The sequence below is a fragment of the Carassius gibelio genome, chromosome A3 (assembly GCF_023724105.1).
Source record: "Carassius gibelio isolate Cgi1373 ecotype wild population from Czech Republic chromosome A3, carGib1.2-hapl.c, whole genome shotgun sequence".
Lineage (NCBI taxonomy): Eukaryota > Metazoa > Chordata > Actinopteri > Cypriniformes > Cyprinidae > Carassius > Carassius gibelio.
Genome location: NC_068373.1, coordinates 13,462,686 through 13,481,896, shown reverse-complemented (window position 1 = coordinate 13,481,896; position 19,211 = coordinate 13,462,686). Strand labels below are relative to the sequence as shown.

At 37.6% G+C, this 19,211-nt stretch overlaps 1 protein-coding gene across 1 annotated transcript; it reads right to left on the bottom strand.

Annotated features, from left to right (window-relative positions):
- Positions 1-481: 481 nt before the first annotated feature.
- LOC127947855 (alpha-2,8-sialyltransferase 8F) lies at positions 482-11,030 on the bottom strand. The gene is made up of 7 exons (XM_052544695.1): positions 10,290-11,030; positions 5,653-5,721; positions 4,846-4,926; positions 4,379-4,523; positions 4,176-4,288; positions 3,969-4,061; positions 482-3,174 (listed from the first exon to the last, which is right to left on the bottom strand). Exons 1-7 carry the CDS (start codon positions 10,385-10,387, stop codon positions 2,694-2,696), a joined length of 1,080 nt encoding a protein of 359 aa, XP_052400655.1. The 5' UTR covers positions 10,388-11,030; the 3' UTR covers positions 482-2,693.
- Positions 11,031-19,211: the final 8,181 nt, after the last annotated feature.

Below are 19,211 nucleotides of genomic sequence, written 5' to 3'. Positions count from 1 at the left end.
TCTATCATAACAAGCTCCAGTGAGAACGAGACTGCAAAAAGCCTTTCTACTGGCCAACTCACTGTCATCAGTCTATCCCTGAAGGTTTCAATGTTTATTCCACTTCAAATGGAAAGAGTCAGCAGGAGTTTACTTTAAACAACATTTTGACAGAAGCAAATCAAGACTGGAAGAAATGAGTCTAACAATTAGGATTTTAAAGACATATTTGATTGGAGCATTCAAAGAACTAAATTCACAATGAAAGTACAATAAAAGTAGTCAATAAGACTCATGCACTATATTATGCTTTCATAAGCCTTAGCTTTTAGTGACAAACAGCAACTGAAGCTCTTATTCACTGAAAAAAAAATCAATGAAACTATCAGAAATACAAAGAGAAAAAAAGAGAACATCAAGAAAATTAGTGTTTAACCTGGGTTCTAGTTGGGTTTAAGGTTTAAAGTTTTTAAATAAAATCACACAAAATGATATGTTTAACTAATAATAAAAACTATATTTTATTTACTTTACAGTGATTGCTGTAAGATTCATATCATGTTCAGATAGGGTATTCAAAATTGAAATTACTATATTTAGTATTGCTACTATTGTCAACTTTTACATTTCTTGTCTTCTTACTCTGTTTTTTGCTAACCCATTTCCATGCTTATTGTTTCACACTGTGAATGTGGTGTTGCTTCCAATCATCCAGACATATCTGCGATTCTTTAACTGAGATCTGAGTCCTGGACTCAAAGTCTAGAGAGTTATAATCCGGTACTGATATTAGCTATTTCTGCACACCTGAGATCAAAGAAGGAGCACCAATAATGAGCACGTTAAAGGCTGATTAAGGCAAGTCTGCTTAGGGAGAGTTAAGGGGGTCATCGGATGCTACATGCACTTTTACAAGTTGTTTGAACTGGCGTGTGTTGGCAGTGTGTGCACACAACCACCCTGTAATGATAAAAATCCACCCAGTGTTTTTTTTTTTTTTTAATATCGTTAAATCTTAACCCCTTTGTCAAATTGAGCCAATCTCAGATGCTGGCATTTGTGACATCACACAGTCAAACCCTTACCACGATAGTTTGATTGACAGTGGTGTTTCAGCACAGACTGGACTGGTGTCTTATCTTAGACCTGCCGTGAGTGAGCTGTAATCATCTGTTAATCATCATACATGCTGTAAGCATGTAATCCATCATTGTTTCACCACCGGAGCAGATGTAGACAAGAATGGCTCCTAAGTGATTGAGGTGTTCTGTTGTTAGATGTAATAATGAACATAGCGGTTGTCATTTACTCCCAACATCTGAGCCACTGAAGACAAAGTGAATTATGTTTATTTCTGAAGGGAATGCACCCCCGATCTGCTTATAATATTTGTCCCACCCTCCCTTCAATTGCTGTCCAAAGCCACGCCCCTGGCTGCATTTATGCTCATAGACCAGATTATCAGAGACAACATTACTACAATAGGCTACATCAGCGGTTCCCAATTCTGGTCTATGTTCCGAAGTGAAGTAAACCCCTGAACATGGTATAGGGATCATATTGATTGGAACACAGTTCATTCACATAGCTCGAGTTTGTCATCTGAAACCGGTGTGTTAACAAAGCGAGACATGCAAAAAATGTGCGTGAGCACTGGAATTGGGAACCACTGGGCTACATCATGTGTCATTACCAATTGAGAAAACTTTAAAAGTACTACAATACCAGGAAGGAAGACTGGGTTGTTGATGTTTGTCAGCCATTCTCACTCCGTTTGCACAGCGTGTGTGAACGCTCTGATTATGTATTCTGTCTGCGCGAATAGGGTGCACAGAGGTATGCATATACATATGTTGACAGGCAGGTAAGAAAGCTATTTAAAACGCTCAGACCGAGCATTTTGATCGGATGTACATTTCTTGGTCCTACGCCTTCCACAGAATATATAAATACAGATAAATACATTTAAACCACTTAACTTAATGACTGGTATCAGGATGTGTACAGACTTTCAGTATACCAGTATAACAAACACTCACCTATTGCACCTTTAAATGTGTATATGTTTGCACGACTCATTCATGATCCATCTTCGCTTAAAACAGAAGTGAGTATAAGGTTTTTCAATTAATCGTTCACTGTTTCAGTGAAATCACCTTTCCTAATAATGTGCTAATTAGCGTCCCCAGAGGGCGGGATCAGCAGAGCTCATTAACATTTAAAGGAAAATGCTACAAAACTGCTTGCGCTGAAAATAGCTGTTTTTGACAGGGTAAAAATTTGTTTTTTACACTACCATTGAGAGATTTTAACCAAACTATGTTACAGACTTTTCATTATAACCCATAAGAATAATATCAACTTGCAGAAAATGGGCATCAAATCCCCCCCTTAAGGGATGCTGCTAGGAGTCATTTTCCTAATTAAATTCTTTCACAGGATACCAAAGCTAAAATAATTATATCTGTTTTCAGCTATTTTTGTGTGCAATAATTTCTCAAAAATAACTAAACATGATTTTGTTGTGCATGGTCATGGCTGCCTCGATGAGCAAATGTGCACAGCTACATAGTCTATATAAATTCAGTGCGCATTCACAGCTGTGTCTTTCTAGACACCCATCCAAGGGGCCTATTGTAGTCTGTAGTAGTCCTTAAACTGAGAGGTGTACAGTACATTACAGGCAAGGCCTAGTTTCCAGCCAGTCTCATGTTTTAATTGTGAGTGGGTTGACACTCGCCAAGGTGTATGCGAATCATGCCTTGCTTGTGAAGATTCATTAAATGTTCAAATTCGGTTGGCATCGAATGCACGTTCTTCTTGCTCTCTCGATTATCATAGTAATGGTTGGGGATCGGCTGATTGCCATATGGATGTTTACTAAAAGGCCAAAAACCATACAAATGGACATTTGAACAGATTTCTAGTGCTAAGCTGGCCATGATGAGTCCTGTGCTTGGACGAACTGAGTTAAGGCCTCGTTCACGCCAAAAGTTTGACAACGTCCTCAAGTAATCTGGATTCAGGAAAACGGGCAGAGGGCTGTTGCTGCCAAGGTCCTCGAGTGTGTAAAAAGCACGCAAGGATACAGCTGTGTTCTGACCATAGGAGAAGGCTGGCAATAGCAATAAAGCTTGTCCATAAGGACGAAGGCTTTCCAAAAATGGACGTCGACGCTCCATAAGTCCACTGTACCTGTAAAAGAAGAGGTGCAGAAAGAAAAGCCTGAATATTCCTCTCAGTGATTCCAGATCATTAATAATGTGTGTAGTACTTGTATTGTAGTGTGTAGTGAAAAAAGAAATGCAATTCCATTGCCAAAGAATTTATCAAAAATAAATACTTTAAATCTTTTATTGCAAGTTGTGTTTACAGAAACTTTTTAAATGGTACATGGTAATGGTAAATGGACTGCATTTATATAGCGCTTTCAACAGACCACATGGCCATCCAAAGCGCTTTATAAGTTGCCTCACATTCACCCATTCACACTCTCATTCATACACAGAAGGCGGTGTCTGCCATTCAAGGCGCCATCCAGCTCATCAGGTCGACACTTGCTCAGGTGGAGCCAGGGATTGAACCACTAACCTTCCGATTTGTAGACAACCTACATGAACCACTGAGCCACTGCCGCCCCAAAAAGACTTTAAAGACTTTGTGATGTCTAATAATTGTTCTTAACTACATACTAAACAAGTGTGTTATAATTTCATGATATAGGCTTTATTAATAGGTTATTTATTTTCATACATTTTTTCAGGTAATTCAACCAACAGTAGCCTGTCTGATTTATCCCCCAGCCGTACTTCCAGTAATTCATCTGTCCACATAAAAAATTGCATTGAAATTCAATGAGGCATGGAAAATCCTTCTTTGAGTGCATTTTAATCACAACCTGATAATCCTTCATCCTGTTCATGATGTATTAGGCACTGCTGCATTTATAGCAGCAAGAAAACTGATTCTACAGCAAATCACAGACTCACTTCTCAAGGAGGATGCTGGGATTTGCAGTCACCAGGTTAGTTTTGTTGCCCACATCTTTCTCATATCTCTTATCCAGTGGTGGAAGGTTACATCTGAATGTAGGGGTGGACAGAGATTGATTAGGCCAGCATTAGGCATTGCTGGTGATAGAAAAAAAATGAGAGAGGTTCCATTATGCCCTATATTATATTTGATCTAACACTAACCGAATGACAAACTGGGCTAAATTTATTTCTTCTCCACAGCTGCTATTGGCCAGAATACCTCCATTCCCCACCACAGCACATGACTCCCAGGTTGCATTTCCGAAGGGGTGCTCCTACAAACACACACACAATGTAACTCCAAATTCATTAGACAAACTAAACAAACTGGTAATTCACTCAATACTTTAATGCTGGTACGCTACCTTAGGCAAAATGTTGAACAGGGCTTGTGTCACCTTTAGTGGCTTTCTGCTCTGTCCATCATAATTAACATTTGACCCGAGTTTGGTGTTATTCTGTGTGACCACAGCCTTTGACACAGCATGGCATTTGCTACTTAGTAAGGACCTGGAAGGAAACAGATGCTCAGTCTGATGGGTTGCAGTCATGTAAAAATCAAACAAAAAGACGAGAAGAACCCTTAGAGTTCATAGGCCAGAAAATCGCAATATGTTTTTGTGTAATAAAGACATAAAATCTAACCTCAAAGGAACAGATCTTTTGATAATAGTTTTCATTTTTGGGTGAATTAAATAAGCATTTCTACAGGGTATTTGTCTGGTTTATGTTATCCATATCAGTACATTTATTCTTATCCAGCAAAGCTTTACCACATGTGTCAGTTTAACCTTACAAGGAGAACATCCCATGGTCCGGGCTACTGTTTTACCTGAATCTTGTAAAGTTTGCCTCGTGTTTTTTCCATTTGTCTGAGTAATTTTCCAGTGCCTTGGCAATTAATACATTGTCTCTGAAAGAATTAAATGACATACTGTGGTGATTCACAAACATATGCATTATGAGAAACATAAAATTATTTCATTTTGTATTTTAAAATCTCAAAATGTGTCAGATTTAATTGTTTAATTCTATAAGACAAACGACTGAAATGTAAACATGAACAATAAAAAAAGTGGTCTTATGTGAGCGAGTTAATGCCTAGAAAGTAAGTTGTTTATATCCAGTTATCATATGATCATCTCACTGTGTTTGAAAGCATCTTTGAGGTCTTTGGGTTACAAGCTTGTTTACTTGTCATCGCTGCAGTCCTTGTTAGCGCCAAAGTTTGAGTCTGAGTGCCATTATAATATGAGTAACATCTCTGGATTGCGATTTATATTATTATCTGTTTATATTTGTATATATATTATGTGATGCGCAGTTACTCTGACACGTTGTAATGGCGTCTATCATATCTAATACCATGAGTAAGCTCATGTCATCTTGTGGACAACTGTGTACTGCAACAACTTTAATAACCTGTATTATTGTTTGAGCAGATGTTATTTAACCAGCTCTATATCTAATATTTCTTATTATTCTTTGATATTTACAGACCACTCACTGCACTCAACCTAATCAACAGTAAACTCCTAACTTCAGCTGAGTTCTGAGGTTCAACTGAGTCTTATTTGTTCTTACCAACACGCCGGTGCAGATACAAAATCACCTATTCCAGCACAAATACAGTCCTTACCCAATTCTCCAAAATGGTTTTTCTGGCCTTTTTTGAGGAATCCCATTTGAGGGCTGTGGCATTACATTACTGTGGAGAGAAAGAGACAATCATAAATAAGGTTTCAAGTATTGTTGCAGAGGCAAAATCGCATTAATAGCAGAAAATTAACAAAAAAGCCCACTCTAATATTCCAGTGGCAATTCAAAGTATCGTTTCAGAAGAATAAACACTACAAACGTCACCCATAATTGATATCACAGGAATACATTTACATGTAGGTATGCCTGCAGCTCACATAGCAGCACATAGCAATATATATATCAGTATTGGTTTTATTGGGAGAGCATTAACAATAGTCAGTTCCAGCGTCCACGAATTTGAATGGCTGAGCACTAATATTTTGTGTGCTACAGTGAAGTATATTTCTTACGGAGCCCCGCACATGACACGCAGGAAAAAAAATATAAGGCTAAATCTTGTGAATTACTATTGCGTTTAATTTATAAATTGTGTGCACGAATGACTAATTTGTTCCCTCAATTCAAAACAATCGAACGCAATAGTAAATCGAGGGAATGCAATAGTAATCCTGTGAACGTTTTAGTAATTTGAGGGAACTGATTAGTAAATCATGCGCACAATTTATTTATTTTTTCTTGCATGTCATGTGCGGGGCTCCATAATTTCTCCCTCTATCCCCTCATATTTCTCCTCACTTTCTGTCCCTCTCTTACTTTCTCTTACAACATATCCATATCACTATCCACTTCCCTTGCACACTGTTTAAAAAAGAAAATTCCTCTGAGCAGATCACCGTTCTTACCTTCAATATATCTAAACACAAACAAAAAAATAAATCTTCAAATTATCTTCTGAATAACTACTGTGTGATGTTGGGGGCCCTTTGACCTTCCAGATTCGTAGATATACTCTTTATGAGGCTTACGTAGCAATTTAGCATTATAAAGTTTCAGATCTAATTCACCAAAAGTCACTTTTATTACACTTATCTTCATGTAAAATGAAAGACTTACTGTAAGTTTGTTCCCTGTAATTTGGCATGTAAATAACAGAAGGCTGGCAATACCACAGCTTAGGTGCCCTTGAGAAAGGCATCGAACCCCCAAACTGCTCCCCGGGCGCTGCAGCTAAAATGGCTGCCCACTGCTCCGGGTGTGTGTTCACTGCTGTGTGTGTGTTCACTTTCGATGTGTTAAATGCAGAGCACGTATTCTGAGTATGGGCCACTGAATGTCACTTCACTTTCGCTTTCACTTTCACAATATAAGATTACAATTCAAAATCTAATGTCAGTTTAACTGAATAAATTCTCAGGTATTAATGTAAATGAGAGTGAGACTTAAACCATGTCTGTTTGAAAGAGTGATGCTTATGACTAGGGGGTGAAAAGTTTGAGGTAAAATTAATTATGGTATTTGATAATTGATTATAATGACATAATATGACATTAATACCCAACATGTTACAGAGGCCGTCTAAGAGATTGAGAAAAGAAATGTACACAATAAATTAAGAAAGATCATGCTGCCAAGTTTGAATTACTGCATTGTTGTGCATGCATGTTGCAATATGCACATTCAGGAATATTTGGAGAAAATACACTGTGTTTATTACTGTTAGTGTTATGTAAGAAGTCATTTGCAATCAGCCGGTTATTATCACTAAAAATAAACCTTGACAGGATGCAACAGTTACATTATTATTATCATACGGTTAAAGAGTTCCTCTCTACTGTCTGCGGTACACTGCATGTTTTTGTAACACAACAACTCAAACAAATAAAAAACATGTCATATATCTTTAGGAACCGGCGATTCTTGTGATTCAAATGATGATTCAAACTATTTTAAGATGTGATCCCATTGGGTATTCCAGCTAATAGCTCCCAGCTATAGTCATCTGCAAAATTATATTTTACATATATACATATATATATTTTTTTTTTTGTATTTTCAAAGTTTTGTTACATAATACCAGCCAGACATACAGTGATTCTGATGTTTGTTCTGTTTAGGAACAAACCACGGAGTGACACCTTTCAAAAGAGACAAAACCATGCGTACAGCATTGCCATGGGTTGCAGTGAATTTATAAGATCTACAAAATACTGCGATTGACCAATCATAATTATGTTTTATAGAGAGTCATTTAATAAATGCGATTTAGTTGTTAATTTAATTATCATGGTTAATTTGAAGATGGTTGTTATTCATAATAGAATTGATTGTGTTTCAGTCAGTACATGTTCTGTCATGTGAAATGCAAAACATATTGCACTAGGGTGAATACTGGTAAAATGGGACACTTTCTGATAATTTATATTCTGCATACTTTTTTATTATGATCCAAATGTCTCAGCCACTCATATGATACTATTCTAAATAGCTTAGGAGCTCTACTATACTATAGACAATAAAAAAGAAAGAAACATTAAATACAGAATGGATGACTCTTCCTCAAACACACAATGCCCCCGAACAACATTTTGCAAATGTCCTGGCCATCCGAGCTTGTACCCTCCATCTTTCTTGTTTTTGGTTGTTTGTTTTTTTAAAAGTGTTAATTGCGTGTGTCTCACGGTGAATGCGTGAGAGCTGGCGTAGTTTAAGTCAGTCTTTGTTGAAATATCGAGCTAACTAACTAAATGTATGAGGGACATATAAAAAGGTAACTCAATTCCTCCATTAGAATGACTTGAATGGCTGTCCCAGTTTGCCAGTAATACCATGTACCAATTAGGGCTGGGATAAACGATTATTTTTTAAACGATTAATCTAGCGATTATTTTTTCGGTGCATCGATTAATCTAACGATTAACTTTTTCAGACCGATTCGATTTCGATTATCTCCCCATTAATTCACTACTAACAATTTATACATGTTGATTTACCTATGAATTCCTTAACATTGCAACATATGTTTATTGCTCTTAAAATTACAAAATGAAAGACTGACTAAGAATGCATTACTTTGCACTTGTATAGAGATAGCATTCAATAAAACCTTGAAGCCTTGAAAACACATAGCTTACTGAAACAAGCTTACTGAACACATAGGGCCTAGCTTACTGAAAAAAGTTCTTCTTGCAGATGAAAATAACAACAACTTGATGTCTAGTATTCAATAAAAAGGTCACCCAAAATACTTGTTTAGAGCAATTGAAAGAATACAGTAACCAATGTAAACTTGAGGGCTTTAAGCTAATACAGAGAGTGCTTTTCCAAAAAAAATAATAATAATAATTAACAGTGGGAGCAAGCAGCCTGTCATGAAGAAAAAAGAAAATCTCTGAATGCTCCACGTGAAACTGGCATTCCGCCCTTTTTCTATCGTGTCTAATGATTTTGGTTAATGTGCATGAGGAGAGAGAGAGAGAGAGAGAGAGAGAGAGAGAGAGAGAGAGAGAGAGAGAGAGAGAGCAAGACAGCGCTCGTGTAGTTTGAAGACTGTGAGTGCGCGCGCAGCCGGGGCTCGCTCTCTCGTACGCGCCCTGTCAGACGCAGCAGTCATTCTATTCTACATCACTCGCCGATCAAATAAGGCTTTGACAGCCGCCAAAAAAAAAAGATAAATGCAGAAAAACCCCTGGATTGGTTATATAACGTTGGACAGAATGTTGATCCGGCCATTGCGTATATTCAGCGCACATAAACGTTTTGCAAACGTTTTTTAGAGAAATAAAAACAGGTTGACTAATCGATGCGAATATTTTGCGTCGACGTATTTTTTGCGTCGATGTCATCGATGACCTCGACGCGTTGTCCCAGCCCTAGTCCCAATTTCACAATATGCTATTGGCAAACTGGGACAGTGTCAAAATCGCATAAAAAAACCCCAAGAAGATTAATATGAATGTGATTTTTACAAATTCTGATTCACCAATACATCTTATAACAAAATATGTAACAATTACAAATGATCCATGAGTTGTTTTATTTTTATAACCTTAACATTATTTACCGCATAATGCTATGTCATTTTACTTACCATCACAGTTCACTGCAAGGTTGTTAAATATGATGTGCCACACCCCGGAAGTTATGTCATAGCCACATAATTTTTTTTATCACACTTGCTACTGATGAGCTCAGTGTTGATTTTTAGTAAAAGAAACATATCCATGTAAAGATATAAATTATTAAGCTTAACTGTCCCACTTTACCCATTGTCCCACTACCAGTATTTACCCGATATTAAGATACTATGTTCAGACATGCAAATTCAGACATAGAAATTTTACTTTCAATTATTTTCTAAAGTGAGATGTTCCACGGAACTTCACTGAAACAGTGTAAACAGCGAACATCTAAAGTCCAACTTTTAGACCTTTCCAGCATTCTAAAACATTGAAATATTTTTCCCAAATTCTTGCTTTGCTTTCATCACCCCTTTGTAAAATTTTAATATAATATTTTACTAATCAAATGTCTGCACGTATCAGACAGTACAAAGATTAAAGAGGCCTTTACTTATAAAAAAATTATTGGTAACAAACTTGACCCGAAAAAAGACTTAATTTCAGTCTTGGTGGCCAGAAGACCATATCCATATTTAGCACTCAGGTCTTTTAAAAGTTCAGTCTCCAAATAGAAGGATAGCTAAGAGCACACACAGGCTTAAATGAAAATACTCACTTGTTAAAGTGGAATATCCAGATGACCACACTGCATAAGGAGCACAGAAGGATGATAGGAAAGAGCCTGCACAGCATAAGAGTCCTCATAACGTGCATCCACTTTCACACTGGAGCTGTGACGCACTCACAGAACCCATGCATGTGCAAATGTTGCAGACTTCCTTTCTTGCTCTTCCGTCCTCTCTTTATTTTATCACTGTGTCTGTTTTTTGACAACTGTACCCTTTTCCTTACTCCCTCTCCTTCTCTCAGACTGTTAATCACCTCTTCCTGCCTCCCTCCTCTTTATTTAACTGCCACTATAGCTCTCTTTTTCTTCTTGCTCTTTCTCTTCTTTTCTCTTCTGATGGCTTTGAATCACTTCTCTGCTGCGTTGCTCTTGCCTTGATCTATCACTTTCTTCTCATGTCTTCTTGTCTCGCACAATAATGAATTCCTTCACTCCTCTGTTGTCCGCTATGTTCCTTTGAGGCATATGTGTTATTTGTCCATGCTTCTCCACCTCATTCTTAAGTACTTTCCTCATCTAATGAACAGCTCAAAGTTTCCTTCCGACCAGTTCCCTAGAAACCTCAAGCTGTTGCTTCAACATTTTCAGCCCCTTCCCCCTCTCGCTCAGCTTGGACACAACTTGCTTGCCCCTCCCTTCTGATCTCACTCACACACACACAGAGTTACACACTGTTTTTCATTCTCTCTCGGGGTAATAGGAGTGCCGAGTACAGGATTAGCAAATGGCAGCACCTCATGACTGGGAGGAAGTGTTATGAGTGCTAGCTAGAGAACAGTTTTCCCCCTTCATTTCAGCCAAAGGGCAACAGCCAATGAAAGGCTCATCTGATGTAACCATCCCCCCGCAGTTGGAGGTTCAGTGCTTTGCTCAAGGGCACCTTAGTCGCGGTATTGAGGGTGGAGAGAGCGCTGTATATTCATTCCCCCCAGCTACAATTCTTGCTGGCAAAAGACTCGAACTTGCAACCTTGCAACATTTTGTGTAGTCTCCGTATGAACCTGACTCTGTATGATCCTGATGGTAAAATGCTAAAGAAAACAGAAAGTACTGCACAATCATTGTCTGGCACCATAGTTTACTGATGTAGAGTAGTTGATATTTTAAGCAGTGTGACATGACAGACTTCCTCTTAGAGTGTGTAAAACTCAAGAGCATGTATAAATATAGTGGTAAACAGTTCATTTACAGTTTACCACATTCAGATCACAGAAAATATGTCACTTTAAAAATAGCCTAGTAGAAGCCAACTGTTGCATTATGATGAAAATATTGAGCAATTCTAGTTGTGACAATGTTCCTATTATGTGAAACATCAGTACATATTTAATGTGCTTAGAATGTTTTATCTGCTAGGCCACACACATTCCAGTCTTTCCAAGCTGTTTGCTGCTGATATGCTCTTGAATTTGGCTAGTGTACAAATGGTAGCAGTGAGTTAAACTATAAAAAAAGTGTTTCTTTGGTTGCATAAAGATACATGGTGATAAACAGAATGTATCATGATTATGCCATTGAATTGCTGGTGCTTTTTTAACCTTGATTCCTGAAAGATGTTTATCAGATGTAGAGCCATGCGAGAAGCTGAGAACTAAACAGAATGTGCAAGCAGTTTATATAAATTACTTATTTTTTTTGGAAAACATAAAATATTTGTTAATTTCCACTCTGCCAGTGAAATTTTCAAACCATATGCAGTAGTAGTTTAGACAGAAATGTAAACACAGAACTGTAATCACATTCCAGCGAATAGAGACCTTGGGTGTGTCCGAAATACATTCTAAGTACTCATTTTTGAATAACTACTTTGCCAACATTAAAACGTACTCTGTATATAGTATAAATGTGTGTAGTATGAATGAAAGTGATGTCCCTTATGAAACAAAAATATATTGCAGTATATTGAGAAATATCATGTAATATATTAGGCATATATTATTTTATATATTTATTTTTTCCAATATATTGCAATATATTGAAAGCGGCAATTATTTGTATATTTAGCAATATATTATATAATATATGTATCATCAATATATTATTAAATGTATTCAAATATATAAAATATTAGAAAATAAAAAGGTAAAATAATATATTACAATATATCACAATATATTTTAAGAAATATATTGGTAAATATATTTTCCTTTCGTAAGGGGTGACATACAGCCAAGTATGGTGACCCATACTCAGAATTCGTGCTCTGCATTTAACTCATCCAAAGTGCACACACACACTGTGAACACACACACTGTGAACACACACACACACACAGAGCAGTGGGCAGCCCCAGGGAGCAGTTGGGAGTTCGGTGCCTTGCTCAAGGGCACCTAAGTCATGGTATTGCCAGCCCAAGACTCGAACCAACAACCCTAGGGTTATGAGTCAAACTCTCTAGAAACTAGGCCACAACTTCCCCTTTGTTCATGTTGATTAGATCTACAAATTATTTTGAGACATGTTGTTGTTGTTGTAAAGAAAGGAATTGAGAACTTGTGTTGACTTAAAGGTGCCATAGTTGTTCTTAATAATTCACAAATTCTCATATCTCAAACATTTAAACTGCATATAAAAATAAGACTATGAAACAGGATGGGAAAAAAAACATAATGGAAAAATAATTCACCATGGGAACAATGGCAAACAAAGTAAAAATATCAGCATGGAATACCATGGGAATACCATGACTCGAGACTGTTAATGTTTATGCATTTTAGAAATCTTTTAGTAAACAAAGAAAATACGAGAGATTGTCTGTTTCTTAGATTATTCCTAAAATTATTTAAAAAATAATGAACTGTTGAAATATTTGATTAAGATTACATAAGTTAAATCAAGTCATTTATTCACATAATGTTTTATCTTTTAAAATGCAAAAGTATACATTTCATCACAGGATGGAAGTCCTGAAAAATAAAAAATAAATTATTATGTGTCCAAGCACAGAAGGTTATGGAACCCTCTTGTATTTGTACTGATTTTCTTCTTCTCCTTCCTCTTCTTCTTCTTCTTTTCTTCTGTCCTAAAAGTGTCTGGCCGGCAAGCCAGCCAAATTTGGAAACACAAAATTTGGCAGGATGATCCCAAATCTCCCCCTCTACTCAGATGAACAAACACTCAAGCTGTGTCCCAAAGTTGAGTGTACGCACTTCGAAGGCCACGGACTTCGAAGACTGGTCTCCGAAGTGCACGAAGGGCCCTCCGAAGTGCATGGATGCTCCGCCTTCGCAGGATTTCCTAATTCCTCCACCTGGTGTTTCCGATTAGCGCTCTGTCGCATATGTAACCCGTGTCTCAGGTTAATGTAACTGATAAATAATTTAAGTAGTAAAGGATTAAAGCTGGGCTAATATCAGAAACTCTAGGTACAACTACGGAGCCTGAAATAGTAAAAGGTCAGCAGAGAACAGACAACACAAAACAGGTTAATTTGAGAAATGTATTAAACAAAATGAATGGTAGTTATGTACATTCCCTGCCTACCAAAGCCCGCTTCCTGAGTGCACAGCGCACAACAAACCCAAAATAAATAACCTCAAATAAAAAAAAGAGAGTCCATAAAAGTTCTTGGTGTGTATTTCTTGGAGTATGTATGTTCTTTTCACTACCCGGATAGGTTTACGTGTGTTCTTATCTGTATTTTAAATGAAGGCACAGGATGATGATGGTTCCAAAGATGCCACGGCTGGCCACACCATGCTCTTGGTCCGTTCACTTCTGCGGTTGGCTCGCCACTGACTACCAGGGTCAGATTCAGATGGTCTGTCCCTTTCTTAAACCAATCGGAGGTATCTTGAGAAGCTCGCTGTCATGCAGCTTAACTCTCTCTCACACAGCTTTAAACCAGTCCTTGTTGCTTTCTAACAGCATCATCACCGGAAAAAAGGCGTGTTTTTATTTAATGGGCTAGTTGCATATCTCCGCCATCTTGGATTTCCGGTCTTGCGAGTGTGTGCGTAGATATTTCCGGTTGTGCTTAAAGTCAGTGCAGAGAACCGGAGAAGTCCAAATATTACCTTCTATATGTTTACAGGATTTATAATATCACTTCAAATGCAAATAAGATATACACTGCTATTATCACTATACTATAAATGTTAACTGAGCCAGTGGATTTGAAACTTGTGTATGTTTGGGCCTGGTGAATTAATTAAATACACTAATGTTCACTACTGTTCACGAAATTAAAGTTGAACTCATGGTGTGTATACAGAGATATATAATGTATTTTAATCTTACCAAATATGTAAATGTACAAATTACTTATTTTTCGTAAATGTTTGCATTATTATTATTATTTTTTATATTTACCTCGTGAGACATGGGCTGCGATTTATCTTCAGAAGTATCAATTTCTCAATTGTTCCCATATATCAGTCTGTTTCATCATTATTTTCACAACATATTTTATTATTTTACACAATAAAAAAATACATGACTAATTTTAATATCTGTTTAATCTGATAATTAATGCAAAAGAATAACAATATGCATGGCTGCTCATAGACAGATCATGATTTATGCTGCAGATCTTTCACAAAACAAATAAACATAGAAAACACACATGAATGCAAACAGCGATCTTTTATTTAATGCAAACCTACCATATTACGTTTAATTGAACAGTAAGTTATAAATTATGTTATCAAATAAAGTTAATAAAACATGCTTTATCAGAAATCTCTGTGCGTCTTGTTTGACAGTCAGAAACATTGATCTTACATAACAGTCAGAACAAAACCAGCTGTTCGAAAATGAAAAGTATTGCATATTTGAGTGGTTTGTATTTGAAAGAAGAAATCCCCGTGGACCTGGCCTGACGCTGATCCGCATAATCAACAGAAGAATAAAGCAATCTCCGCGTTGTCTCTTGATGAATTTCCACAGAGAGGTACGTAAAATGTAGGGAGGATGTTTCCCCATGTTTTTGATATACCCACTATCCGCTGTTAAATTTTTAAATCATTAATTTTATACATCTATCCAAGTTTCGTATGTGAGTTTCCCTTACAGAGACCTCGCAGCCCATTGCTTCACCAAAAGGTTCATTACTCGAAGCTTCATTCATTATTGCTCACTATTGACACCTAGCTACTGTGCAAAGAAATAGCAGACCAATAAAAACATACTGAATCAATGACCTGAGCAGACATTTGTCCATTGCCTGGGTATCAAATAAAATATGTTTCTCTGTCTGTCTGAATTTACTTGTGCAGAGACAACTGCCACACACAGTTCATTCATTATTCATAAATTGTTTGGATAGTGACAGTAGGAACAACAAAAATGAGACTGTGTTGAGTGTAGTTCTTATGGTGGAGGGAGTGTAATAACACAAATTGCAACAGAAAAGTGTGGGGTGGGAAAGGTTAAGAATTGTTTCTGGTGTGTTTTTGTGCATTAAACTGTTACTAGTTTTAGTGCAGTGTTGTGCTTATGGGACTATGGATTTAGAGCAGTGGTTTTCAACCTGTGGTCCGCGGCCCCGTATTGCAGGTGGGCCGCCAATTATTTTCTCTTCATTTCCAGTCCATTCTAGGGCTGTGCGATTAAAAGAAAACGTCCTAAAATCACGATTTGAGCGTGCGCATATGCCTAACTCCAGGTTCACACACTGTCTGTGATGCGCCTTTTTTCTGAGCCAATGTTGACGGATCAGAGCGTTCTCACTGCGGTAAAAGGCTAGAAATAAAAACGTGCAAAAATAATTCATGTCTAACACATGAGCATAGAGTGAATTTGTTAGTGAACAGGATGCAGTTTAAGTGAGAGGAGACACGTTTTAAGTGTGCACACTCTCTCCTCGCAAAGCAGCGTGTATCTGAGCAAGCACGACCGGTTTTGTGACAGAGCAAAGGAAATCTGCTGCGAACAGAGAGATTTGCACTCGTGCATTATTTTAATGTGCTTTCGCGTTATATTTATGCGCTCTCACTGCTGACCGCATACACATACTGTATACACACTGCAAACACCTGAGGCACCGCTACAATTAATGAGCTCTATGAACAGTGCATGGCAAAAAAGAAAAAAAAGTCCCTGTATACAGGATTTTTTTGTTGTTGTTGTTTTTTTTTTTTGCCACAAGTCTATACATTTTTTTTACATCTTCACTATAGTGATAATTTTGACTTATATCTGTTCTAGAGATGTTACAACTTTTTGATAAAGCTCTGATTGGTTTTCTTTTGGAAATATGTTTCAAATTAATCCTGAATGCATTTATGACTGTAAAAGCACAATTGCAAAATTGATCAAAAAAATCGCGATAGTTTTTTCCATTTCGCACAGCCCTAGTTTATTCAATAAATATAGTTTAAAATCTAGCTTCTGAGTACTAAGTTATTAACCCAACAATAGAGGGGTCAGTTAATTTTTTTGAAGTGGACAGCGCAAACATATGTGTTTGGTTGTGTGGGCCGCGAGTTGAAAAAGGTTGGGAACCACTGATTTAGAGGAACAAACTGCAACACTGCAGTTTGAGGTGGGTGAAGGAAGGATCACACATTCTTTTTCTTGAGGAACAGAATTTGTTCAAGTGTGTTGGGGTTTAGATGATTCCTCCTTTTGGACAGAACCTCTACAGCCTTGGAAAAGATCCTTTTGCATGGAACAGAGGATGCGGGGGAACATAAAAATGTCAGTGCCAGCTGGTATAAATAAGGCTACAGATGTTTATGTTGAGCCCAATATACTAGTGGATCCTCAGATCTTGTGAGATTCACTTTGGATAAATATTAATTTGATTGATAAAGATTGTTAGTAGTCTGTGCATGCTCGTGCAGTGCTCGATAATGCCTGAGCATGGAGGAGGTGTTATTGATGTATGTCAGCTCCTTTAGGCACGGCAAGCATTTCACCTAGAAACATAAATGAATAGACATGAAATATAATACAGCCTTATAGTGAGTATTATTATTAGATCAAGACAGTAAAACAATAATAATACACATACCTTATTGTGACCAACCATTTAAAAAAAACTCCCAGACAGAGGAGGATTTCCTCTTTCTTGCTGGCTCCATTACAAGGAAAAAGGAAGAGGTCACAAAAAGCAAACCAATCTAAAAGGGCAATCCAAATCAAAAAGCAGTCCAGTCCAAATTAAAAAAACAAAGCAATCCAAAAAATCTTATCTAATTAATATAACAATACTATAAAATAACTACTTTAATTAATAATAACAATATACTATAACTAATATAACCTGATATAATCTAATAATATACAGCCCTAACACATATATGACACAATAACGATGACGACACAACTATCTAACTCTAACTCTGACTCTCTGACTCTACTACAACTGATTCATCTACTCCTGACAACACCCACAAGGTGGCGTGGGTTTCGAACCCCCTTTATCCGGAACCGACACTCCACACAAACCGAGGCCTCGTTTGTCATCAGTCACTTGATTTCCATGTCAACAACACAAGCCTCGAATCGCGGCTTCATCTGGCACGGCCCTTTTTTCTCGACACAAGCTCCGACGCCTCGGTTCAAATGTCACATCACTACTCAACTCTGTTGTCACGCCTCCCATGTTATAATTAAATGTTTCTATCAGTTTAATTTTAGTTTCAGCAATTTCTGGCATAACTTGTTGGCATAACTCGTATGCTACAACCGATGGATGTGAGAAGAAAACGGCCTCTTCCATTCTTTTTTGACTTCTGCATGTAAATCAAACAAGAATGGGAGGCTCACCTGGGCTGGAGGGCTATGATCAGATAAATAACGCTCGTCGAGGCGACCTCGCGTCGTCACTTTGCTGGCGCGCTTCCATGGCAAATCCAACTTTGCAGTGGCACAATCCATAACCTCTAACAGCTCCACATACGCAGAGCAGGAGGATTGAGAAGGCTCAGCCTTAGCTTCTTCTCCACCCTCAGACATCTCCTAACTTCAGTATCAGAAAGGGTTAATAACAACACATCTTCCTAGAGCTAGGAAAGTCCCTCTCTAAACTCCTCAGCGAGATCCAACAGTGATACCCACGAGCTCACTCTCCTCCGTGCCTCAGCATCAGCGGGCCCTGAACCGCGGGAAGCAGATGGCTGCCGTTCTTTCCTCGAAAAGAGAGACAGACGAGAGATGCAAAGACTGTGTGTGTCATCAGATGTCAAATAACGCCAACATAGATGTACACACTGTCTAAACACCTTGCTAGTGGATGCCATGATAAACAGAAAAAGATCTCTCTTACCGTGGTCGTTTTCTCAGATGCATGCTTCAAACAAAACAGTCAATGAAGACGAAGAAGAGGATAACGTGTTTTCCTGGCGCTGATTTATAGTCGGTAGTGACATCAGAGGCTGGCGCCGGCAAACAAGATGGTGTTTTTTCAAAGTATGCTTCAGACACGGGTCACGACAAGGTGTTCCCATAGCGCTCCCTAGAGGACGCAGTTCAAAGTTCCCTTGAAAGGGAACCATTTTTTGGTTCCACAAAGAACCATTCAGTCAAAGGTACTTTAAAGAACCACCTCTTTCTTACCTTTTTGTAATCTGAAGAACCTTCATTTGCCACAAAGAACGTTTTGTGAAAAAAAAGGTTCTTCAGATGTCAACGGTTCTTTATAGAACCATTTAGACAAAAATGTTCTTCTATGGCATCACGAAGCACCTTTTTTTAAAGAGTGTATGGTTTCTTATGGATGAATAAACTTTATTAGTTTGCACTTAAAACAATTAAACAATGTTACCTTCATTTTAATATAGTCAAATAATATTAAAAACATTTGTCAAGCTGCCCGACATGACAAGTTGCCAAATTATACTGGTTGTATTGTCCACTGTCTAATCCTGTGAATCAAGTCCAGGGCTGCTTTCCCAAAAGCATCATAAGCCTAAGTAGATCATAGATCCTTTGCCCCCAGTGGCCTCTACAATTAACTGATCTCAC